The sequence below is a fragment of the Stenella coeruleoalba genome (genome assembly GCF_951394435.1).
Source record: "Stenella coeruleoalba genome assembly, chromosome: 1".
In the NCBI taxonomy this organism is placed as follows: Eukaryota; Metazoa; Chordata; class Mammalia; order Artiodactyla; family Delphinidae; genus Stenella; species Stenella coeruleoalba.
In genome coordinates, this window is record NC_137169.1 from 37903842 (window position 1) to 37927972 (window position 24131).

General features: G+C 51.5%; 2 protein-coding genes and 1 long non-coding RNA gene across 4 annotated transcripts in view; 1 reads left to right on the plus strand and 2 right to left on the minus strand.

Annotated features, from left to right (window-relative positions):
* Positions 1–203: 203 nt before the first annotated feature.
* On the minus strand, positions 204–9508 carry POMGNT1 (protein O-linked mannose N-acetylglucosaminyltransferase 1 (beta 1,2-)). Of its 2 annotated transcripts, none has more exons than XM_079918952.1 (22): positions 9295–9508; positions 8655–8824; positions 7934–8048; positions 7680–7798; positions 6932–6997; positions 6728–6841; positions 5800–5947; positions 5539–5637; positions 5255–5382; positions 4840–4910; positions 4535–4610; positions 4256–4339; positions 4125–4166; positions 3857–3915; positions 3468–3540; positions 3257–3385; positions 3047–3172; positions 2057–2121; positions 1837–1881; positions 1335–1470; positions 978–1087; positions 204–878 (listed from the first exon to the last, which is right to left on the minus strand). In XM_079918952.1, the coding sequence occupies exons 2-22, from the start codon at positions 8772–8774 to the stop codon at positions 791–793; spliced, it is 2013 nt and encodes a 670-aa protein (XP_079775078.1). In that variant the 5' UTR covers positions 8775–8824; positions 9295–9508; the 3' UTR covers positions 204–790. The 2 variants fall into 2 exon arrangements, with proteins under 2 accessions (XP_079775078.1, XP_079775079.1); XM_079918953.1 differs by having other exon boundaries at positions 5830–5947; positions 9295–9506.
* A 3176-nt stretch (positions 9509–12684) lies between these two features.
* On the plus strand, positions 12685–22581 carry LURAP1 (leucine rich adaptor protein 1). Its single transcript, XM_079918979.1, has 2 exons — positions 12685–12937; positions 22055–22581. Exons 1-2 carry the CDS (start codon positions 12740–12742, stop codon positions 22574–22576), a joined length of 720 nt encoding a protein of 239 aa, XP_079775105.1. The 5' UTR covers positions 12685–12739; the 3' UTR covers positions 22577–22581.
* LOC307185150 overlaps positions 19055–24131 on the minus strand; it is a 32803-nt gene continuing 27726 nt past the window's right edge. The window contains exons 7-8 of the long non-coding RNA XR_013827892.1: positions 22061–22132; positions 19055–20171 (exon numbers count right to left, since the gene is read on the minus strand). This is a non-coding gene — a long non-coding RNA (uncharacterized lncRNA). The remainder of the gene's footprint in view (positions 20172–22060; positions 22133–24131) is intronic.

Sequence of the window (24131 nt, forward strand, 5' to 3'; positions counted from 1 at the left end):
GCCAAATGGCCCCAAATGGAAGATAAACCTGTGGAGGACAGTAAAGAAAACCCATCATCCATCATGACCATCCTCTCTCCCACCCATCTCTCTCTCTTTCTCTGTCTGTCTCTGTGTGTGTCTGTCTCTCTCTCTCACACACACACACACACACACACACACACACACACACACACACACAGAGAGTCACAAGACAATCCCCAGAGCTTTTCTCCTTTTTTAATCAATGACCACCTCATCCAGCTTTGGAAATCTGGACAAAGAGGAGGCTGAAAGAGGCCTGGTTCAGTGTCTGAGGGTCTCTGAGTGAGTCTGCATCAGCAGGTGGGCCCCTGCTGGGCCTGTCCATGGGTTGGGCACAGCAGTTTCCTGAGTAAGAGCCTGCCCCACCCTCAGGGCAGCACCCCAGTCCAAAAAAAAAAATCAAGGCCCTACAGGCTTCCGCCGGTTTCCAAGGCCCTCAGGACAGTCAATAAATAGGTTAGATTCTGAGCCAGGCCTGGGAGGAGGGAGTATACAAAGGGCAGGATCAGCTGCCCAGGGATCCCAAAGATTCCCAGGTACTATCCTGCCCTTTCCCGACAAGGAAGTAAATAAATAGACCTCCAACTCAGGAACAGGGATGTTGGAGCAGGGGAACCCTCCCCTGGGAGTTAGTAATTAAGTCTCATGTTAAAAACAAACCAGCCCCAGCCCCTGAGAGTGTCTACAAAATCCTACAGGATTGGGTGAAGGGCTAGCCTGCCTGGGGGTACACAGTACCCAGCCCTGCAGGGTCCTGGAGGAGGTCTCATGTCTGTTCTGCAGCTCCTGGGGCTCCCTCCTCCTTTGGGGGTGGCTCCAAGAAAATTGGGGTGATTGATGGTGGCTTCTTCATTCTGGGAAGATAACAGGAAAACGAATAGGGAGGAGGTCATTAGCTACGTCCCCTAACCCCACTAGTCTTCCATTTCCAAGGACAGAATAGAGTCACTCACGAGTAGGGGGAGGCTGGGACCCCCACCACCAGAAAGTGGTTCCTCTTCCGAAACAATCTCCACAGGCCCCGGTGGTTGCCACGTACATCCAGGTCCCAGATATGGAGGCACTGGTGGGGGTGGGGTGGGGCAAAGGCAAGAGTCGGAGAGCTGTGGGGAGGGCCCTTGGCCAACCCCCTCTCCTCAGCAGCCTCCTCAGTTTGCAAGAGGTAGCATCTTCAAGAATATGGATTTGTAAAGGGGCTTAGAAGAGAGGCTCTGAGAGTATGAAGAGAAGGTTCTGAGGTGGAAGATTCCAGAAAGGCTCCTTGTATCTTGGGGAGGGGTATTCCTGGGGTAGGTGTGGTATTGAGGCACCTTGGCAAGCTGGGTCCAGGTGGTGAAGTCATCATCCTTCTCCATTCGGATAAAGGCCACATAGGTGTGGCCCTCCGTGTCTGGCAGGAAAGAGTCTTCACAAGGGTTCTTGCTGTGGTCCAGAACCTCAGCTTCACTGTAGCAGGGAGTGGGGAAGAAAGGCCAAGACAGGGCCTACCTCATGAGTGTGTCACACAGGCCCTGTGCTTTTAATGCTCTACTGCTGCCATCTTGGAATTCTTAACATTTGTTGTTTTTTGGCATTTTTTGGCCACGGCACATGAGATCTTAGTTCCCCAACCAGGGATCAAACCCGTGCCCCCTGCATTGGGAGTGTGGAGTCTTAACCACTGGACTGCCAGGGAAGTCCCACTTAATAATGTTTGAACAAGGGAGCCTGGTTTTCATTTTGCAGTGGGCCCCACAAATTATGGGACCAAGACTCCCAGTATTGACTTCTCCTTACCCCCTGCCTCATATACCCCACTGCCCTAGGCCATACCTGAGCAGCCTGTGAACTTCCACTTCATAGGCTTCTTTCTTCAGACTAAAGGAGAGGGAGAAATGGGTCAGGGGAGGGAGTAGCCCCTCAAGGGATGACATGGAGATTGGGGGGAAGCAGGGCTGGGGTAAACACACAGACCACAGGGCTAGTAGGGCCTGTCAGGCACTGGTTATCAAGGCCCCTAAGTATCCTCCCCTTGGCCGTCCCCAGCCCCCACCTGTCCACGTTCCTCAGCTGGACACCTGGAACCGTGTTGAACTTGTGCTTCTTGAAGTAGGCCTCCTGGAACGGACGTGAAGGTGAAAATCAGGGCATTACACTGTCTGGCCCACACCTGCCTGCTGACCCACCACACATCCACGAGGCCCACAAATGAAGTCCTAGATCTATAAAGGTCCCTCTGGCTCCACCATTGCCAGAGAGCTCATGCTCATACTGGCATCTCATGCTACTGACCCCTGAGCTAGTCCTTGTCCCCAGTGGCTCTCCCTGGGCCTGCTGTTCTAGGGCCACAGAAGCCAGGAATGGCCCCTGCAAAGGGACAGGCTGGACTGGGAGGGAGAAAACTGCTATGACTAAGGTACTAAGGGTGAAGGACATGAGGTCACTCCCCGTCCCTCTCGGAGATGAGTGGGGGTCTTGTAGTAATCAGCCTCTGAAGGCCCTTCTGGCTTCTAGGAGGTTCCAAGCTGGAAACTCTCCATTCTTTACACTGGGTTGTCTCAAGGCCTCCCTGGCTATAACTGGGGAGTGGCCCTTTGGACACAGCGATGAAGCGGTGGCAACCTGGGGCCCTCTCTGTTCACTTCAGGCTGAGGCTTAGCCCTCAGCACTTGCAAGGACAGGAGAGGGCAGAGTTTGCTGGGCTGGACGAGTGCGTGGCAGCCGAAATATGCTCCCCACACCCACAGTCTAGTGCTAAAAATAGTAATGATAAAAATAATACCAGCTAATCCTTATATAATGTTTACAGTCCAAAACATATTATACATATTAACTCATTTAAACCTCATAACCTCACAACCCTATGAGGTAGGAGTATTTTTATCCTCATTTCACAAATAAAGAAACTGAGGCAAAAGAAGGTAAGTAATTTCCCTAAGGCTACATGGCTAGTGAGTGGCAGAGCTGGGGTCGCTCGAGTCCATGTTCTTGCCCCTTTTACCACACTGTGCCCTATGCCCCAACACCCCTGCCTCCCACTCACATGGAAGTAGCCATTCATGTTGAGGCCAACGATGCCAAAGTGGTAGGACCGGGAAATGTCAGGGATGATGCACTCTCGGCCTCGGCGTTGCTCCGGCATCCGCATCCACATATCCCAGTCCCAGAGCTGGGGGCATGGAAGACTCTGAGAGTTACGAGGTTCCAAGCTGGTAGGGGACTTCAGCCCACTCACCCTACCCTGCCAGGGTACCTTTTCCGGTGTGGGCCACTTGGGCTCAAGCTCCTCCTTGTACAAGGACTTCCTGAGCACCCATCCCAGCCCAGGCATGGTCTCCACGCGGTACAGCAGTGCTGGGTCCTCAGCTGTGTGTTCGTACCCCTGGGGACAGGGGGCCGTGATGGGAGGTGTTAGCTCGGGGCCTCTACCAACTCCGCAGCTGACCCCTGGCCACTCAGCCTACCTGGTCATTCCAGGCAGAGATACAGTACAGGCTGTCGTCCTCCTCCAGCAGGTGGATGGATTGGCTCAGGAAACTGAGAGGCAGGGTCCAGGGGTTCAGGGAGGGGCAAGGACAAACCCAGTCACACAGTGATGCTGGAAGAACTGGAGATGGGACTCCGGAGTCATGCCTCCTTCCCCCAGAGCCCCACTGTCTCCATTCATCCTTTCTACTCTCTACTCCAGCCCCGACCCCCACCAGCCCACCTTTGCTCAGGATTTTTCCCCACTTTGGAGCTTGCTTCCTCTGGAAAGCTTTCCAAGACCCCTCATTGCCCTCCTCCCTGGAGACCCACTCATGCACAGAGGCCCTACGCAGCTTGGAGCTGCATGGAGGGACACTTCCCTCACCTGAAAAAATCCACAGCGATGTCCAGGTCCTCCTCCAGAACCACAGCAAACTTGGCTTCCTGTAGGGGGTGGGGGACAACATGATCCCAAGGGGGACTTTCTCATCCCATCTCTTCCACCTCCATCCCACTTCTCAGGCAGCACTACCCCCATTTTCCACATCAGGAGGATGAGACCCAGAGAGAGGAAGAGCTTGCTATATAACAAGACCAGACTTATGCCCATGTTTCCCCTCTCTAGGTCCAAGAGTTTTGTCTTTACTACTCACCGGAAACAGGTTGAAAGTGGCAGTGAGGCTGGCCTTGTAGTGCTGGGTGGGGAGTAGGAATAGGGCACATGAGCTTTGGGGTGGACAGTGGGGCCAGGTGTCCACCCCTTCCATCCTTGCCTAGGCGGTACCTGAGACACACGGGCGTTCTTGATGCTGATGGGAGTGTGCTGGATGCCCCTCAGACCAAACAGCGCCACCACATCCATCGGCTCCTAAGGGGCATGGCCGCTGGTCATCATGTGAGCCACCCGCCCCCTGCCCACCCCTGTAGGCTCTGACACGCCAAGCCCTGCACATTTCATGGCCCTTGCCCGGGCTGTCTCCCTTGCCAGTCCTCTGTGATCACTGCTACTCAGCAGCAGCAACCCTGCGCTCTGCTCCGCCCAAAGCCCCCAAGCCCCACTCACCTCATAGTAGCCGTCGATGAAAACTGTTATCATCTGGGGAGACACCCCCTGGGCTGAGAGTAGAGAGCGCAGCATCCTGGGGAGCCCAGGGTTGGATTAGGCCTCTTTGTCCCCCCAAATCAGGACTCCCCTGTGCTTACAGATGGGCCCAGATTCTCCATGTTCACCCCCAAAGGTGAATGCACCTAGAATCTGTTTCCATTCCGCCCACCTCAAGAGTTCCCCCTGCAGGTACATGAGCCTCGGGTTCCCACCACTGAGCACCCTCCTGTTCAGTGCTGGATACAGCCCCCTCCCAGGCTCACCGGTACAGGTAATTGGGCCGGTTTCCCGCAATGACAGCCACAGGCACATTGAAGACCTTGTTGTCTGGGAGCTGAGGGAGAAATAGTGTTCAGCTCTTGCCTCACTCTCTCTTCAAACTGGGATCCCCACCCGGGGAAGAGTCTTGAGGGAGAGGGAGACGCAAGGGAAAAGGCAGAGGGTCTTCCCTGTCCTGGCCCCTCCACACACTCAGCCCAACTCCAACTCTAGGCCTTCGCTCACATGGCCTGCTCCTTCCCCACAACCAAGACGCCCCGTCTTTCAGAGCTCAGCATAAATCCTCAGCTCCCGGTTCCCTCCCAGGCTGGGGCAGGGAAAGCCCAACCTGGACCTTTCCTGGGGCCCCTTGCCAAGCTGGGAAGGAGTCCGGGCCTCGCTGCCCAAGGCCCCACTCACTGGGTCAGGGCTGAACTCGATGGGTGTGGGGTCCTTGCAGCTGCACACACTCCCATAGCCCTCGACTTTGCTGCAGAAGCGGTGGCGGCGACGGTTCAGCTCTGTGTCTGCCCAGTGGCACTCTGCTTCTGAGGGAGGGATGAGGTCAACAGGATGAGGGCATGAGGCCAGTGTGGTTTGGAGAACACCAGGCACCCAGTCAAGAATAGAGCCCCGTGAAGAGAACCCAAATGCCTATCCCCAGCCCAGGCACTGCCCTGGAGCCCAGCGCCCGCTAACCCCACCTTCAGCTGAGCTCAGCGGCACATCTGTCTTCAGTAGGACTGGATCCCCCCAGGAGGAGAGGGCAGGTGACTTAGAATGTTTCTCCCCGAGGACAGGACCTGGCAGGGGGCAGAAATGAGGGGCAATGGGGGCCCAGGCTGCAGTTCTGGAGCTTCTTCCCATCTCCCGGCCCACTTTCATCCAGCCTACCACCACCGACTCCTATTTGCCCCCAGCCCACCCCATCTCCTGGAGTTCTGCTCCTCTCAGCCCCTTCATACTACAGGGCGGATGGCCTACGGTCCTGGCACCTCCTTTTCGTCCCACGAAGGCCCAGGTGTCCCTCCAGCCCAGGGCAGGGCCGGCCTGGCTGCCTAGGCTCCTCAGCAGAGCCTTGGCTGTGTCCTTGAGGTGGAAGGAGCCCTCATCCTGGGAGACCAGAAAAGGTGGTCAGCCTGACTGGCACAGCTCCAGCAGACCTAGCATCAGGGAACACTAACTACATGTCAAGCACCATGTAAAACCTTTTACTTAAATTAGCTCATTAAACTATCACAACAACCCTTTGTGGTTTCTATCATTTCACAGATAATTAAAGGCTTAGACAGATTCTGAGAATCACCCAAGGTCACTAGGCTAATTAGTCCTTAACATGATCCCACACAGTCTGCACCTCTGTCCCCTGCTACCTCCTTGCCCTCTTCTCATCACCCTTCTCCTCCCCTCCCTTATTCTACTCCAGCTCCACTGGCAGCCCGGCTGTTCCACACCAAGCACCTTACCAATTCAGGGCCTTTGCACTTACCATTCTTTCTATCTAGAATGCTCTTCCTCCAGATATTCACATGGCTCACTCCTCACTTCCTCCAGCTTTCTGTGCACAGGTCTTGTCCTTACAGAGGCCTCCCCTTTCTAAAATGCACCCCCATCACCCTGTCTCCCTTGCTTAATTTTCTTCTTCATACAAGTTATCTTTTCCTGACATGGTAGATTTATTTGGCTGCTTTTTGTTGCTCTTGCCCTATTGGTGTAAGCTCCATAAGGGTAGGGACTCTGTCTTGCTCTCCATTGACAAGGATAGGATTGGAACCTGGTCACCTTCCTCCAGAGGCTCTTGCCACTATGCCATATTAGGGGCACAGAACCCAGGGCCATGAGAAGGGCTGGAGCTAGGGGTGTTGGGAATGGCGCCAAGGCAGAGTCACTGACCTTGACGGTGCAGATGAGCACTCGGCCAGGTGCCACCATGTTGAGGAACAGCACCATGGCCTCATCCTCATGAGGCGAGTACGTGTCAAACACCCGCTTTGCCATCACATGGCCCTGGCAGGAGACACACCTCTCATGAGTTAGTGTCACCAGCAAGGAGGGCTCAGCTTTGGCCCTCTAGGTCCCCTACCCCTAGAACCTCACCGTGGCCTGGTTGAGGACGATGACATGGATGCCCCGGCCCTGCTCCCGGGCCTCATCCTCCAGCACCTACAGGGTAGCAGAGACAAGGTCAAACTCTTCACTCTGGCATTTGAGGTCTCTCTGTCTTATGGGCACTTAAAAAAAACAGCTGCATGAAACAAAACCTCCCCTCCTTCCTCTGCTTCTGTTCACACAGTTCTCTTCCAACCCAGCCTGAAGGCCATCTCTTCCAGGAAGCCTCCATAGCACCCCCATCAAAAGAGATCCCATCTTTCTACAACACCTCCCGACCCCCCGCCAGCTTTCACGACTCTTAGAGCCCTTGACTATCTCAGCCTCATGCTGGAGGTATCACCGTCTCACAGATGGACCCCTCAAAGTAGGGCCAGGGCTGACTACCTCCAGGTTCCCAGCGTCCAGGACAAGACCGAAGCCAAAGAAGGGACCAGGAAATAAATAAATAAATGGGACCACGAAATAAATAAATCACTGAATTAACTGCCTACTAATACTACTGATCACTTTTGATAATATCCCACTACATGTAATACAGTTCACATAGCTTACATTTAATCCTGACAAGCAGAAATCATTAGTCCCAGTCTACAGATGAGGAACTGAGGCCTCCGAAGTCACACAGCTAGAAACTGGCAGAGCTGCAGTTCCCACTCGGGCAGTGGACCCAGAGCCAGCAGACCACACAGTAAGTAGAATGCAGTGACCGTACACTGGACACCAGCCCACTCACCGTAGTGCCATCCACTGCTACGTACACTTTGCTGCGGCTTGAGTATACCTCCACATCCAGGACCCGTCGGGGACCACTGCCTCTGCGCCGTGGGGACTCCAGTCGGCCCAAGGCCTCATCTGTGGGTGTGTGACAGGTCATGGAGATAGTCCCTCCAGCAGTGTCTCACCCCTTGGGCTCTGCCCATCATTTCAGCCACAGGATCCCAGGGGACGCCCCCTCCACCACCAATCCCATCCTCAGTCTGGTCCTACCATAGTCTTTTTCTGGCTCCGGGTCTTCATTGGCCTCGCTGATTGCTCTCCGCGTGTCCAGGATCAACTTGATGTTGACAATGACGGTCACCAGTAGGAAAAGCACAGCTCCTGTCTGAGGGGAGGGGTGGGGACAACTAAAGAGGGGCACCCCCTAAAGATCACTGTGCGTCTTGCTGAAAGGAGGGCTCTGGCTGAAGTGATGACACAGGGAGAACCTGGGTTTTGCCTCTCTTCCCTCTGTCTGACCAGCTCTACTCCCCCAGACCTGGGTTCAGTTTCACGACCACCTCCTTCAGGGACCCTCCCCTGACCCTTTCCCCTTCATCAGGGCGCTCCCTACCCAGAACTCCTGTATTCTTCCATTTGAGCCTTGATTCCCTTGGTTCCTCCACAATTAGTTCCTAGAGATGGAGCCAGTCCCAGAGAACCATGCTGGGGATCAGAAGACCTGGGTCCTAGCCCTGACTGCCTGACAGGTGTGGGTCCTGGGCAAAGCCTTCCTGATCCAACTTCAGGTTTGTCAGAAGCCTAGGAGGTTGTACTTGGGTTCTGATTCCAGAACTCTGGACCCAACCCACTACCTGGTAGGGACATGAGACAAAGAGGTTTCCCACCCTCTTTCCAGGGTGGGGGCAGCCAAGGTAGGTTCCAGTACCCATAGTCTAGGCTGGGGTAAAGCTGGGAGGGAGCCCCTGGGAGGTATGGGACACCTCTATACCTGACAGAATCTCCGCAGGGCCCGCTGGTTGGTCAGTTTATACTTCCAGGTAAGATACCAGCTCCGCTTTTTCCGAGCCCCAAAGGGCTTGATGAGGGCGCTGGGCTTCCAGTCGTCCATGCCGGATTGGGGGGTCACCACTGTCCTGGCCAACCCATGCCTTCAGGAATCTGAGGAGACCAGAGGGTCATGTGGGGTAAAGTTTTCCTCCCAAAGTCTGATGCTTTCTTGGGGAGATGAAGGAGGACCCCCCAGTAACTCATCCTTGCAGCATCCATGCTGTGTGACCTGGGAAAAGTGGCTCAACTTCTCTGGAAAGGAAACCTTCAGAGGGGTCAGATCACCTGGAAACTCCCCTGGGGCTGGGGAAACTGACAGGACTGCCCATTGTCCCAAGGCTGGAGGCCAAATAATCGGCTCTCAAGGCTCATCAGTCCCTAAAAGAACCAAGCCCCGGGCCTTCCTAGTCCTAGGGTGAGCGAAGGGCAGCGACCCCCCCCCCCCATTCTCCACCCCCTTCCGCCCTCGCCCCCTCCTATCTGGCCCTGCTCTTCTCCTCCCGCGCCTTGGGCCGCCCCAGCACTCGGGGACCCGCCCCGGCCATGCCACCCCTCCCGGACCCCCGCCCAGAGGCACTCACGGCTCAGGGGGCCCGGGCCCCGCTCGGGCCCCGCTCGGGCCCGCACTGCTCGGCCCGGCGCTCCGCGGCCTCCGCCTCCTCCATGCCGCTCGCGGCCCCGCCCCGGCCCGGGCGGCCCGCCTCCCCGCTTCCGCCGCCGCCGCCGCCGCCGCGGGGTGAGAGGGCGGCGGGAGGCGCTTAGGGCGGCGGCTGGTGTCTTCCCCCAGCGAGTAGCGGTAGTGCTCGGTGCCTCGGCTGCCTTGCAGCTGGCTGGCCGGGTGGGCGGCTGGGGGAGAGCAGCTTCCCCGCTCCCAACACTGCGTGGTGGCAAACCCGATTGGGGTCGGAGTCCTAGAGCCTTGGAGTAGACCGCAGGGCACGCCAGGGTCAGAGGGGCTACAGGCCTCGGACCCAGATACCCCTCCCTTTGCTTGGGCAAGCCTACACCCAGGTCTAGAGCATGCAAGGCCACTGCAGACTACGGGGGAATTAAAAACCTGGTTCTACCACCCACCTAGACCTTGGACAAGTCACTTCACGTCTCAGCCCAGGTTCCCTTCTCTGTGAAATGAGTATGACCTCATATGACACTCCATGGCAGTCACTGTTCTAAGTAAGCATCTTACTATATTAACTAATTTAATTCCACAACAACTCCATGAGGTAGGTACTGTTACTATCCCAATCTTTTAGACAAAGAAAATGAGGCCCAATATCATGAAGTTGGTAAAGCTAGAATTCAAACCCAGGCAGCCTGGCTCCAGATTCCACTCTTAACCCCTCACTATACTGACAATAATAACACTTATAGAGTTTAACACATGTGAAGCACTTAGCTTAACACAGTGGTTCTCAACCTTTAGCTTGCATCAGAATCACTTGGAGGACTTGTTAAAACAGATTGCTGGGCCCCATTCTTAGAGTTTTTGATTCAGGAGTCTGGGGCAGAGCAGAATACTGCATTTCGAAAAAGTTTCTAGGTGACGGTGATGCTTATTTGAAGTGAGTGGGTAGCCATGGCACAGTTTTATGCAGGGAAGCAACATAATCCAATTTAAGAGAACATTTACTGTTTTGTGGATAACAGATGAAAGGGAGACAGAAGAAACCAGAAGATAGGTTAGATTTTTTTTGAGCTCTCCATATTCCATCTGCTTCCTGAAATGGTGGGATAGTATCCCCAAAATGTTAACAGTGCTTGTCTCGGTAGTTGAGGCAATCAGTGATTTCTCCTAATAAGTATGTGTTAGAATAGAAGAAATCCCAACACATTTTTAAAAGGCATTTTAGAAAGGTGTCCTGCAGGGTTCCTCCCTGACCCTCTTCTCTCCACAGAAGATCTCATCCACTCTCATGAGCTCTCTGACCATCTAGATTCCTAAACTCATATCTGCAGACTTAGCCTTTCTCCTGAGCTCCAGGCAGACCTGTGTTCAACTACCAGCTGGACATTCTCATAGGTCCCTCCAATTCAACATAGCTCCTGCTAGAATCAACTCTTCTCACTCCCAGTCCTCTTCTTGTGTTCCCTTCCTTCATGAATGGCATCAGATCAAACAGCTGGGAGTCACCCTCGATTCCTTGTCTCTCTCCAGCAACCAGTCCAGGTCTGTTTGCTCACCATTGTATTCTTTGTACCACATACAACGGCTAGAAGATAGGAGATTCTCCATAATATTTTTTGAAATCATTCGTTTTCTGGACAAATATTTATCAAATGCCAGTATAAACAAATGAATGTTACTGGTCACCAAGTCTTGTCAATCTTACCTCCTAAAGAGTCCTCCTCCATTCAGGTCTAATTCTTTTCCAACCTTACCACCAGCCGCTGTCCAGGCCATTTTAGTTTCTTATCTTCTAGCTGGTCTCCATGACTCCAGATTTTTACCCCTTTAATTCTTTCTCCTTGCAAAATCCAGAGTATTTTTTCAAAAAGGCAAATCTGTTTTGTAAATCTCTGATTTAAAACCCTTCCATGGTTCAAGGCATACTAAGGAAAAGTATGTTACTTAAAATTACAAAGGTAACAAGCTAAAAAATAATGATAGAAATGTATAGGGCCAATGGAAGAAGGAAATACAGAGTGTGAGGTAGATCTTATTTATCATAATAGGAAGTCAGTAGACAATGTTTAAAATTAAGACATAGTGGTATAAGTCTATTGTGGAGTTATGAGTATAAACACCAGGAAAAAATAGCTGAACGTGGTTGCCTCTGGGGAGTGGGACTAGAGGTGGGAAAGAATAGGTTGCGGTAACTATCTTTTCATTATAAATCCTTCTGTAACCATGGGCTGGAATTACTTGGATTAAAAAACAAAATCAAGGGGCTTCCCTGGTGGCTCAGTGGTTGAGAGTCCGCCTGCCGATGCAGGGGACACGGGTTCGTGCCCCGGTCCGGGAAGGTCCCACATGCCGCGGAGAGGCTGGGCCCGTGAGCCATGGCCGCTGAGCCTGCGCGTCCGGAGGCTGTGCTCCGCAACGGGAGAGGCCACAACAGTGAGAGGCCACAACAGTGAGAGCCCCGCGTACCGCAAAAAAAAAGAAAAACAAAATCAAGCCAAAGCATAAAATGCTTTTTAGGGATCATCATTGCCCATAGAATAAAATCCCAGCACCTTAGAACCATCTTTTATAACCTTGTTACTCAAAGTGTGGTCCCTGGACCAGCAGCATGGCCATCAGCAGGGAGCTTGTTAGAAATGCAGAATCTCAGGCCCCACCCCAGAGTTACAGAATTGTAATCTGCATTTTAACAATTCCCAGATAATTCATGTATGCGCAGTCAAGTTTAAGAAGCATCAGTTTACAAGATCAAGCATGATGTAGCCCTCTTCGGCTTCAATACTGGTTGCTCCTTTAGTCTAAATTTAGTGGCTACACTGGATGTGTGTGTGTATCAGTGGCTAGCTAAATTCCAAGCACTGTTTTAGATCCAGCTCCTCTACTCCAGGAAACCTTCCAAAACCCTCTGTAGTTCTGTTACCAATGTTCCTTAAAATCCCACTTCCCTAACTGAGGATGCTTAACGTCACTCAGCAAACATTCATTGGGCACCTGCTGAGTGCCTGGCTGGACTAAGTGCCGGAATCAGGAGAAGGCGCTGAGCTCTTTCAGGTGCATATCCAGCATCGCCCAGCCTCACCCATTCCGGAGCCAGAGTCAGGAGAAGGCGCTGAGCTCTTTCAGGTGCACATCCAGCATCGCCCAGCCTCACCCATTCCGGAGCCAGAGGTGTGTGCGCAGCACTCGAATACACACACACACACACACACACACACACACACACACACACATACACACCCTCTGCGCGGCTTTTCTGAGTGTTACGGCGCCCTCCTCCCGCCCCCACACAGCGCGGGCGGGGACCCACCGGTTCCGCTCTGCACTAGCTGCTGTGAAAGGAGGACCCCTGGGAGCGGGATCCCGGCGTCCGGTCGCCCAACCCTGTTCAGGCTTAGGCCCGCATGGAGGGGACTGCGGAGTCCCAGACGCCTGACCTGCGAGACGTGGAGGGCAAGGTGGGCAGGAAGACCCCTGAAGGGCTGCTCCGCGGGCTGCGAGGCGAGTGGGAGCCGGGAACCTCTGGCGCCCTGCTGCTCCCGGGGGCGCCTAGCACTGGCCACAGCCTGGGGGACAAGATCATGGCGCTGAGGATGGAGCTGGTGAGTGTGGGCTACACGGGCCAGGGGCACGGAGTCTCCAGCATGGGGCCGGAAGGGATGGACTCGCGTCCCCAGAGTTGGGCTGGAGAGGAGGGAGTTAATATTCCCCACCTAAGTCCTCAGAATTCCTATCAGATCAATCTTTAAGCCCTGGGGTCCATTAATTGCGTTCCCCAGGAAGGGTGAGTGGAGTATTGATGGGCCCTGAGCACTTGGGGTGGGAGGCTCAGGGTTCTTTCAGTTGTTTTTTTTTTTTTTTTTTTGCCAAATAATTGGGAGGGGAGAGGTGAGGATTGGGAAGCACTGAGAACCTAGCACAGCACAAATCTTCCCCCTCTCGCCTCACTTTGGGGCCACCTCTGCCCCCAGCCACCATTGTAGGGCAACCAGTTTTTTCTCCTCTTGCAAACTGGGCCCAGGGTTTGTTCCTCAGAGGCTCCAGTATCCACCACAACACTCAGCACAGAAGAGATTTGGGTGAAAACTGCCTGGGCTAGGGCCACTAAAAACATCCTCTTTCCCCAACGTTCCCCCACACCCACTTAAAATATTTGAAAGTTCCTAGAACCTTAGCAGACACAGAATAACAGCACCTGCCGTGTTGGTCCCATCACTGCAGACTCAGTCTCCTTCCTACCAACCCCCAAGTACACTGGATATTTGCATCTCATCTGCACTTCCTTGGGGAGAGGAGGAGAAAACAGGCACCCAACCCCTTCCCTGTTGCTGCTGGTCTAGATTCAGAGCCAAAAGGGCAGTTGGGGCCTCCCAGGCTCCCTAGGGCCCTGGTTCTGTTGAAGGGGGTGATTTACACCTGCCACCACTTTGTGGCCAATTCTAGGGAACTGAGGAATTGCCAGCCACTTTCTGGCACAGAACCAGGAGCCCACAGTGAGTGTGTCAGCTAACAGGTCTTCCTGGAGCCCCACTGTGCCCAGCTCTGTGCCAGGCTGAGGTGTGTGTGTGTGTGTGTGTGTGTGTGTGTGTGTGTGGAGGGGGTGCCTTTGGGAGGGAGGTCATGGGCGCTACCTGACAGCCTGAGAGGCTGGGAGGAGAGATTTGTGGGCAAAGCAATCAGGAAAGGCTCCCTGGGGGAAGGATTTGAATGCCATATGTGCACTTGGCCTTGAAGATCGGAAGCTATTGCCAAATTCTCCAGAGCAGGGCTGTAACTGTGCCCACCTAAGGGAGGGGTCTGGCTTTGCCTCACTGTACAAACTTTAGCTCAGGGCCCAGAAAGAGCTAACTTAGAATGTCTTGCTTTGGAAACTAACTTTCACCAAGTGCATGTGCCAGGTATCATGCTGAACATTTTACAAGATATTCTCTTAGTCCTCACAGAGACTTATTAGGTATGTGATATTTTATAGATGAAGAAACTGAGGCACAGAGAGGTTAAGTAACTGCCCAAGTCATACAGAAAGTAAAAAGCAGAGCCAGGCTTTGAACCCAGGTGATTTGCCTACACTTTACATCTTCACCGTTGAGACCTGCTTTGTGCCAGATGCATTAAATGCCTTTCATGTCACTGGAGTGAGAAAAGCAGTCATTATTTTCCCATTTCACAGAGCAAACATGCTTGCAGGTGTTAAGGGGCTTGCCTGAGCTCATACTGGGGGGAGCCGTGCCTAGTCGCTCTGGCTCTCTTTTCTCTCTTTGGTGCAGATTACCTGTTCATAAACTTTAAGGGGTACATTTTAATTTTGATTGGGTCTCTCTGCATTCCTGACCTAGCCTGGCTTGGGGCCCGAGGCTGCCCATGAAGAACTCAAGGGAGGGAGCCTTCTGGGGTCCAGCACAGGGAGAGGCTCCCTATGTGCCCCACGGACTCCTACTCCATTCCTTTCTCCCTCCTCAGCAGAGGTATCTTAGGTTTCTTTATGCACTCTGCCCTACACACTGGGTGGCACCCAGGGGGACAAGGGTGGGGCAGGGGGTTTCCCCTGGAGCCGCTTGTGGCAGAACTAGTCCAAGCCCTCTAAGTACTGTCCTTCAACTGTCCCTCACTCAGCTTTCCTGCAGGGAGGGGGCAGTCCTGCCCTTGAGGCCAAGGTCATCACTGCCTCTAGGCCTCTCCCTCCCCTACTACTCCCTCCCCAAAAGTTGACTGAACCAGACAGACCCCGGGATTTGTGGGAAGGGGAAACAATGGCAACTTCCCCTACTTAATCCTCCCACCCAGAGAACTGTTGCTATGACAACCCACCCCCACAGAGCAGTTTGAGAAAAAGCTTTAGGCAAGGAGAGAGAAGGCATGGGTTCAAGTCCTGGCCCTGCTCCTGAATAATTTTGTGATCTTAAGCAGAGCCCTGACACTCTTGGCCTCAGTTTTTCTACCTCCTGGGGGTGAGGGCGAGGGGAGAGAGGGGTAACAATAGTCTGGGAATCTCATTCTAAAACCAGGGAGCTAGGACTGAGATCTGTAGGCTTTTATCCCAGGGCTTCATTTAGATTGAGCCATGAGTGAGCCATACTTGTGATCTTAGGGCTGGTCAGAGGGTTTGGTGTGTACATGTTAAAGGGAAGAATGGGGAACCTGAATCCCCCTGGGAAGAGAATTGGGTTGGAGTGGCCTCTGAGGCTGCATCTCTCCTGAGCTGTTTATCCCCTTTCTGTTTCCAAAGAGATGGTGTGAAATGACTGTTTCTTTTTCTGGCAAGAAAGCCTTGCTTTCTTCTATTCTGGGCAGTGATGCTTTCACAGTCAGGGAATCCCACTGTCACAGGACTATAGAATCTGGTCCTCAGATTCATTTGCCGCCAACATGATAAAACCCAGCCCCCTGAACCCTGGGACCAGCAGAGGGACCAAGGATAGTATAGACAAGAGAATCATAGAACTGAATCTGACCTACCCAATCCTAGGCTAAGCACCATAAACGAACTGGGCAGGACCTGCTGCTCCAGGGAGCTCATAGTCCGGGTTAAGGAAGAGAGAGACAGACTAGCCACTCTGGCACAGGTGCTGTTGGAACTCAGGGAGGACTTCCTGGAAGAGTCTTCATTATAGAGTGGCATGGTCAGATTTGTGCTCTGGAAAGGCACAACTGAACTGGAGAAGACAAGCTGTTTCTTCTGGTTGGAATGACTCTCCATGGCTTTGTCTGGCTAAGTCCCACTTGACCTTCAAGTCTCAGCTCATGTCCTTTATTCTAGGAAGCATTTCCTTACTACTCTGGTTATGGTCCTCTAGGTACCCACAGCTCTCTGTGCAGCATTTGCATCCCCTGGCATTTTCTGCACTGAATTTTAAGTGCTTGTGTCATTGTCTTATCTTAACCCACTAGACTGTGAACTCTCTGAGGGCAAGAAATGGTCTTTTCTTGCTTTATCTACACAATGCCATGCCTATAAGAAACACTCAATAAATATTGTTCCATGACTGAATGGCTTAATTCCACCTTAAGGAAGTGTAGGGAAGACTTCCTAGAGGAGGTGGCATTTGAGTTGTGACTTGAATAAAGTCAGTGGGAATTCCAGTTCAAGATGGCACATTAAACACATGCATTTACCTCCATTCCCCCCTGAAACTCCACTAAAAGCCAGTAGAAAGATTATTTTTAAAGCTGTGAAGCCATTATGACAAGAACAGGAGAGAATATGACAGGAACAAAATTTTGGAAGCTGAAAGCAGAAGGAAGAGTAGTAACTAACTTAGTAGACTTGAAAAAAGCTGAATTCCAAGCCAGCAATGAGGAAAGTTGAAAAGCAACCCATTTTGCACCTCAAAGGTCTCAGGAGTTGGTCTCAGATATTTCTAGATCTGAGGGTGCAAATAGAGCTGAACACAAAAGGGTTGATGAATGTCTGTTTAAGAATCATACTTGGGGGCTTCCCTGGTGGTGCAGTGGTTGGGAATCCGCCTGCCAATGCAGGGGACATGGGTTCGAGCCCTGGTCCAGGAAGGTCCCACGTGCTGCAGAGCAACTAAGCCTGTGTGCCACAACTACTGAGCCTGTGCTCTAGGGCCCATGAGCCACAGCTACTGAGCCCGTGCGCCTAGAACCTGTGCTCCGCAACAAGAGAAGCCACCACAATGAGAAGCCCACACACCACAACGAAGAGTAGCCCCCACTCACCGCAACCCGAGAAAGCCCACGTGCAGCAACGAAGACCTAACGCAGCCAAAAATAAATAAATTAAAAAAAAATACTGGTTTTCATTTATATTAGTGATATAAAATTGGGAAAAAAAAAAAAGAATCATACTCAGGGGACTTCCCTGGTGGCCCAGTGGTAAAGAATCCGCCTTACAATGCAGGGGATGTAGGTTCAATCCCTGCTCAGGGAACTAAGATCCCACATGCTGCGGGGCAACTGAGCCCGCGCACCACGACTACTGAGCTCGCGCACCTCAACGAGAAAGCCCACATGCTGCAAACTACAGAGCCCACGCACTCTGGAGCCCACGCACCACAACTAGAGAGAGAAAACCCATGTGCCACAACTAGAGAGAAGCTTGCACGCCGCAACGAAGAGCCCGCATGCTGCAACTGAAGACCTGATGCAGCCAAAAATAAATTAAATAAACAAATAAAAAATCTTAAAAAAAAAGAAAATATTTAAAAAAAAAAAAAGGGACTTCCCTGGTGGCAGAGTGGTTAAGAATCCACCTGCCAATGCAGGGGACACGGGTTTGATATCTGATCCGGGAAGATCCGACATGCCGCAGAGCAGCTAAGGCTGTGCGCCACAGCTACAGAACCTGCACTCTAGAGCCCGTGAGCCACAACTGCTGAAGCCTACATGCCTAGAGACCATGCTCTGCAACAAGCGGAGCCACCGCAATGAGAAGCCTGCACACTGCAACGAAGAGTAGCCCTGACTAGCCGCAACTAGAGAAAGCCTGCGTGCAGCAACGAAGACCCAACGCAGCCAAATATAAATAAATAAAATTTATTTTTTTTAATAAAAGCATCATACTTGGGACTTACCTGGTGTTCCAGTGGTTAAGAATCCATCTCGGGGCTTCCCTGGTGGCGCAGTGGTTGAGAATCTGCCTGCTAATGCAGGGGACACGGGTTCGAGCCCTGGTCTGGGAGGATCCCACATGCCGCGGAGCAACGAGGCCCATGAGCCACAACTACTGAGCCTGCGCGTCTGGAGCCTGTGCTCTGCAACAAGAGAGGCTGCGATAGTGAGAGGCCCGCGCACCGCGATGAAGAGTGGCCCCCGCTTGCCAAAACTAGAGAAAGCCCTTGCACAGAAACGAAGACCCAACACAGCAAAAATAAATAAATTAATTAATAAACTCCTTCCCCCAACATCTTAAAAAAAAAAAAAAAAGAATCCATCTTGCAATGCAGAGGACGCCGGTTCAATCCCTGATCGGGGAACTAAGATCCCACATGCCGCGGGGCAACTAAGCCCGTGCACCACAACTAGAGAGCCTATGTGCTATGGAGCCTGCGTGCCATAGCTAGAGAGAAACCCACACACTGCAACGAAGAACCCGCGCCGCAAAGATCCTGGCATGTCACATCTAACACCTGACGCAGCCAAAAACTAAATAAATAAAATACTAAAAAAAAAAAAATCATACTCTAAGAATCCCTCCCCAACTGGGCAACCAAGTGCCCAGAACTCCTTTATCATCGCAGAAAACTGGAAATGTAAGTTTTGGAAAGAATAGAACAGAAGGAAGGGAGGAAGGGGAAGGGAAGAAGACTGGAAGGCAGGAAGGAAGAGAAGGAGGGAGGGAAGGAGGGAAGGAAGGAGGAAAGAGGAAAGGAAGGGGGGAGAAAACAAAGCAGGAGAAGCATTTTTAGTAAGAAAAATTTTGTTTAATACATTTAGTTTGGTCATGGACTACATGGTTTCACTGTTAATAAATTTGTCCCCAGCACGAAATAATTGAAGATGATCTCTTTTATCCTGTGTCATTAATAGTCTGTGCAGTCTGTGGTACTTCAGTTATTTATGTCCACATCTCCTTACTGAAACTGTAAGCTTCTGTTAAGCAGGGAGAGTTTCTCCATTATCTTTGTAATTATTAGAAAATCCAGGTACCCAATAATCATTTGTTTAACTGAAGTCAACAAATATTCTTCCAAATGTTGTGATGTTCTTCCAAAAACACAAATAATTTCAGGTACAAAATTTTCTGTGCTTATGCCATAGTAGATAAGTTAACCATAGTAATATGTAAAGCCAAATAGCTACCATTTATTGATTAGTGAATACTTGTCAGGCAGTATGCTCTGCCTGTTAATGCTCCTTCTATTTCTGAAAATAAACCTTTAAATTAGATAGTATCCTCTTTTTACAATGAAGAAATGATGGTTTAAAGGGAAAAAATATTCCAATTTCATATGACTCATTAATGGCAAAACTGGAACTTGAATCCAGGTCTGTTTAATTCCAGTGCCTATATTTTTCTCAGTGTACAAAGTTGGTCTGATTTCTGGCTTATCACTGTAGGTGTGACTAAAGCAGTTATTTCCTGAATAATTCAATAAACATTTATCAAGTAATATATATTTAAAAAATAATAGAACCAAAGGTCTCCAGGTTGGGAGACACCAAGCAAAGTTTGAGAGCAAGAGGGATTAAATTAAAATATACTAAATGCTATGTAATACCCCTCCCAGCCTTTCCCTTACTTGGCTCCCAGAACATTGGCAGCTTTGCTTACATTATACTCTCTAGACGGGTATAATATAGTGAATGTGATGAACCCAAGAAACACACACACACACACACACACACACACACACACACACACGCAAGGTACTACCTACAGGCCTTACCCAATCAAACATCCTAGCAAAATAACCCTTAGTGAGGTTCAGAGCTGGCAAGCCTCAGGCACAGAGAGTTTCCATCAGCTTTTTAGAGACCACTCTGAAGTATAAGCAGCAGCTAAAGATTGTAAGACATCTGATGAAGCCCTTTAACTATATAGACCTATACAAACAGAAAAAAGCGACTTGAATAAAATGGAGATAATTCAGGGAGATAAGAACTTAAACAATCATTAATTATATCCTTAAAGAGATGAGATAATATTGCAGCCATGAACAAAAACAGGAAGTTATTAAAAAAACATTCAGAGAGGGCTTCCCTGGTGGCGCAGTGGTTGGGAGTCTGCCTGCCGATGCAGGGGACACGGGTTCGTGCCCCGGTCCGGGAGGATCCCACATGCTGCGGAGTGGCTGGGCCCGTGAGCCATGGCCGCTGAGCCTGTGCGTCCGGAGCCTGTGCTCCACAATGGGAGAGGCCACAACAGTGAGAGGCCTGTGTACCAGAAAAAAAAAAAAAAATCAATAAGTAGTTATTTGGGAATTAGAAGGTAAGTACCAAAATAAACAGCTAAAAAAGCGATAGTAGCTGTCTTTGGAAAGTGGGATTTAGGACTAGGATGGGGGAACTGTTACTTTTCATAATAAATCTTTGAGAACTGTTTGCTTCTTTAATCTATGTGCATCTATAACTTTTATTAAAAGTAAAGGTAGGGAATTCCCTGGTGGCGCAATGGATAGGACTCTGCACTCCCAATGCAGGGGGCCCAGGTTCGATCCCTGGTCAGGGAGCTAGATCCCACATGCGTGGCGCAACTAAGAGTTTGCATGCCACAACTAAGGAGCCTGCATGCTGCAGCTAAGGAGCTGGCAAGCCGCAACTAAGGAGCCAGCGAGCCACAACTAAGGAGCCTGTGTGCTGCAACTAAGGAGCCAGCAAGCCACAACTAAGGAGCCCATGAGCCACAACTAAGGAGCCTGCCTGCTGCAACTAAGACCTGGTGCAACCAAATAAATAAATATTTTTTTTAAAAAAAGGTAAACCTAGGACTTCCCTGGCAGTCCAGTGGTTGACACTCTATGCTTCCACTACAGAGGCTGCAGGTTTGGTCTCTGGTCGGGGAGCTGGGATCCCACATGCTGCACAGTGTGGCCAAAAAAAAAAAGTAAAGCTAAATAAAATGAAATTTTAAAAGTTGTGTGTGGCAGGACCTGGGGTTCCCACAGAAATATCCTAGAGGTGAAGTTAGAGGGATGGGCAAGAGCTGTATTATGACAGGCTTTTGAAGACCTGCTGCTAAAGTGCTTAGATTTTATTCTCTAAGAGCAGTGCAAAGCCTGAAAATGTTCTTGAGCAAGGGAGCGACAAGTTCACACTTGTACTTGGGGAAGATAACTCAGTGCATCTGAGCTAGAAGGGACCCTAGAGATTACCCAGTAAGTCAAACTTACTCCCAGTGCAGACAAGGAGACTGGTGTATAGTAAAGGGAAGCCCCGAATTCCCAGCCAGTGAGATTCTGACTCTTTGAAGCTCTAGCCAACCCTTCCCTTCCACAGCAGCTGCTACCAACATCCTGAAGGAGGACCAGGTTAGTGCCTTCTTTACCCCCCAAGCTCCTGCCTCATTTTGGCCCAGTCTACTTCCCAATTAACACTTGGCTGCCTATCAGGCTACTCTTTGAACAGGGGATTTTTTTTTTTTTTTTTTTTTTGTGATACGCGGGCCTCTCACTGTGTGGCCTCTCCCGTTGCGGAGCACAGACAGGCTCTGGATGTGCAGGCTCAGCGGCCATGGCTCACGGGCCCAGCCACTCCGCGGCATGTGGGATCTTCCCGGACTGGGGCACGAACCCGTGTCCCCTGCATCGGCAGGTGGACTGTCAACCACTGCGCCACCAGCGGGAAGCCCCAGGCTACTCTTCGGATGACTGCTTCTAAGTCTTACTGGTGAATCTGGACTGGTTCAATAGTTAATACCCTAACTGTGAAGTTCAAATCTCAGTAGGATTGGATTTTAATACTTAACACTTATTGAGATTTTACTCTGTACCAGGCACAGTGCTCAGTGCCTAAAAAACATCACAAAATTCTCCCAGCCACCCTGTGAGGTGAGTGACCTAACCCTATTTCACAAACAAGGAAACCCAGGCTCAAAGAAGGTAAGAAAGTTGCCCACAGTCATACAGCTAATCAGTTGTAGGGCTGAGATTTTAAACAGCAGTCTCTCTGCTTCTAAAGCCTACACTCCAAACCATTCTATTTCCATGCTTCTTGAAACTGAAGCATAGTTGTTTGGATCACAAGGTAGAGGCCTCTAGAAACATTGCGGAAACCCGTGGCCCAGAACCTGGAACTGATTCCTTCTCCCACTCCCCTAGGCTTACCTGCGAGCCATCGATGTGAAGATCCTACAGCAGCTGGTGACCTTGAACGAGGGCATTGAGGCAGTGCGCTGGCTGTTGGAGGAGCGGGGGACATTGACCAGCCACTGCAGCAGCCTCACCAGCAGCCAATATAGCCTGACAGGCGGGAGCCCAGGCCGTTCAAGGCGAGGCAGCTGGGACAGCCTGCCAGACACCAGCTCCACTGACCGACTGGACAGTGTCTCCATTGGCAGCTTCCTGGACACAGTGGCCCCCAGCGAGCTGGATGAACAGGGCCCCCCCGGGGCTCCCCATCCCGAGATGGACTGGGCAAAGGCTATACCCGGCGGGGAGAGGGCCAGGACTGAGGTGGACCTGACAGCCACCAGGCTAGGAAGCTTGAGGGCTGTGTGGAAGCCCCCCGGGGAGGGGCTCCAAGGTGGACCTCCTGAGCCACCACAGGATGAGAGTACCAAGCTGGGCTTTGAGACCCACTGGTACTGGGGCCAGTGCCAGGATGATGTGACCTTCCTGTAACAACTCTTCCACCCTTTTGTACTCCTATGGCTCTTTCATCGCTAGGCCCTGGTCTCCCTCAAATTTATTCTCCCTCAATCTGGGATTAGGAAGAGGCTGCATTGAAATCAGTTACCATGGAAACCTGGCCTCACCATCTCTCTGATCCCTGGGGAGGCTCTGCCTTTATCCTTCAATTATTGGGTCCCTAGAGCTATTTTCATGGATACATTGACTCTAGAGGCTTGACCTGTGGCTCCAGGTGTGATGGTATCTCTTCCCCTTTCCTCCCAACTGGGATTTGATGGTTTAGCATCCCTGCGAGATCACTTATGAAGAGATGGGGGTATAATTGCCTCACCCAACATCTAGCAGCCTTGGCTCCCCTCTTGGCCAAGATGGAGGATTGTGGAGGGTCATGGACATTCAAGGCCAACCCTCCATGGATTGGCCCTCCCAGAAGCCTTTGGGGTTGGTAGAGCCACCCCTTCCTGTCTGGTGAGTGATGTCATTTCCTGCCAGGATGGATTAGCCTTTCTGTACCAGTCTTTTAGTGATGATAGGTCAGTATAGGGGTGTCTGAGCCCCTGCTGCTAAGTGAGACCATATCATTTATTCTCCCTACCATTACTTCTTGTGAATGGGAACATGCCACCCTCCTCGCAGGAAGGTTTCTCAGTCAGATGTTTGTACTTCTTCTCAGAGAGGTTCTTAGTATTTAAACAGGGAGTTCTCATTTTATCCTAGGGATTCTCACTTCCTCTCTGACCACACGCCTGTCTGCTGCCAGCATTCCTATATCTGTGCTTTTAGGGAGGAAACTGGCAGGAGCCTCCACCTACAGCTCTCAAAAGTCTGCTTGGCCTGCCCTGCCACAGTCCCCTGTCTTACTCTGTCCCTGGGTTGCCCCCATTCTTGTATTCTGGCTCCAAATCTGTCCGCCAGGAGGTTCAGCCTTTGTGTCTCCACACCTTCTCGGTTTCCACTTTGGGCCTCAGACCTTTTATATGCAGATGAGTCCCTCAGCCTTCTCTCTCCAACGCTGATGGGAGCCAGAGGGAGGAGAAGCTTGGGGTGTACCAGAATCTCCAAAAGGGGGAGGTATCTTCTCAGATCTTGTGATTCCCCTGCCCCCATCCTGCCCCAGACCTTCCACCATTTGGTTACTAGGATGCCAGCCTGAGGCCAGGACACAAGGAATCCCCTTGTCTAGGTTACAATGGGGGGTGTGGCAGAGAAAGACAGAGGCTCTTTGGTCCTAGGGCCCACATCCTGGGAGGGGGGAGAATAGGAGGGAAAAGCTGCTTTCCTTCCTCCCTTAGAGCCAGCTTTAGACTCCCTGGACCTGCTGAGGGAGCAGGGCACTGGCTCTGGGCCTGGATCCCAGGGCCCTAGTGAATTACACCAAAGGAGGGACTCAGGGAACCTGCCAACCTGGGGCTCAGGGAGGGGACAGGCCCAGAGAGAGGGTGGGGACAAAGGCTGTGGCTGATGTCAGAATATGAATTATTGGAGGTTAACCCTTTGAACCCCAGGTAACTGCCCCTATGTTGGTCCCTGTCTTTCCTGGGCCCTG

What these genes read in the sequence shown, in the direction of transcription:
- LURAP1 (XM_079918979.1), top strand. Translation starts at nt 12,740, where the DNA reads ATGGAGGGGACTGCGGAGTCCCAGACGCCTGACCTGCGAGACGTGGAG. An exon ending in TGGCGCTGAGGATGGAGCTG is followed by an intron (nt 12,938 to 22,054) that starts GTGAGTGTGGGC and finishes CCACTCCCCTAG; the next exon opens with GCTTACCTGCGAGCCATCGA.
- POMGNT1 (XM_079918952.1), bottom strand. Translation starts at nt 8,774, where the DNA reads ATGGACGACTGGAAGCCCAGCGCCCTCATCAAGCCCTTTGGGGCTCGG. An exon ending in CCCTGCGGAGATTCTGTCAG is followed by an intron (nt 8,049 to 8,654) that starts GTATAGAGGTGT and finishes CCCTCCCCTCAG; the next exon opens with ACAGGAGCTGTGCTTTTCCT. An exon ending in TCGTCCTCAACCAGGCCACG is followed by an intron (nt 6,842 to 6,931) that starts GTGAGGTTCTAG and finishes GTCTCCTGCCAG; the next exon opens with GGCCATGTGATGGCAAAGCG.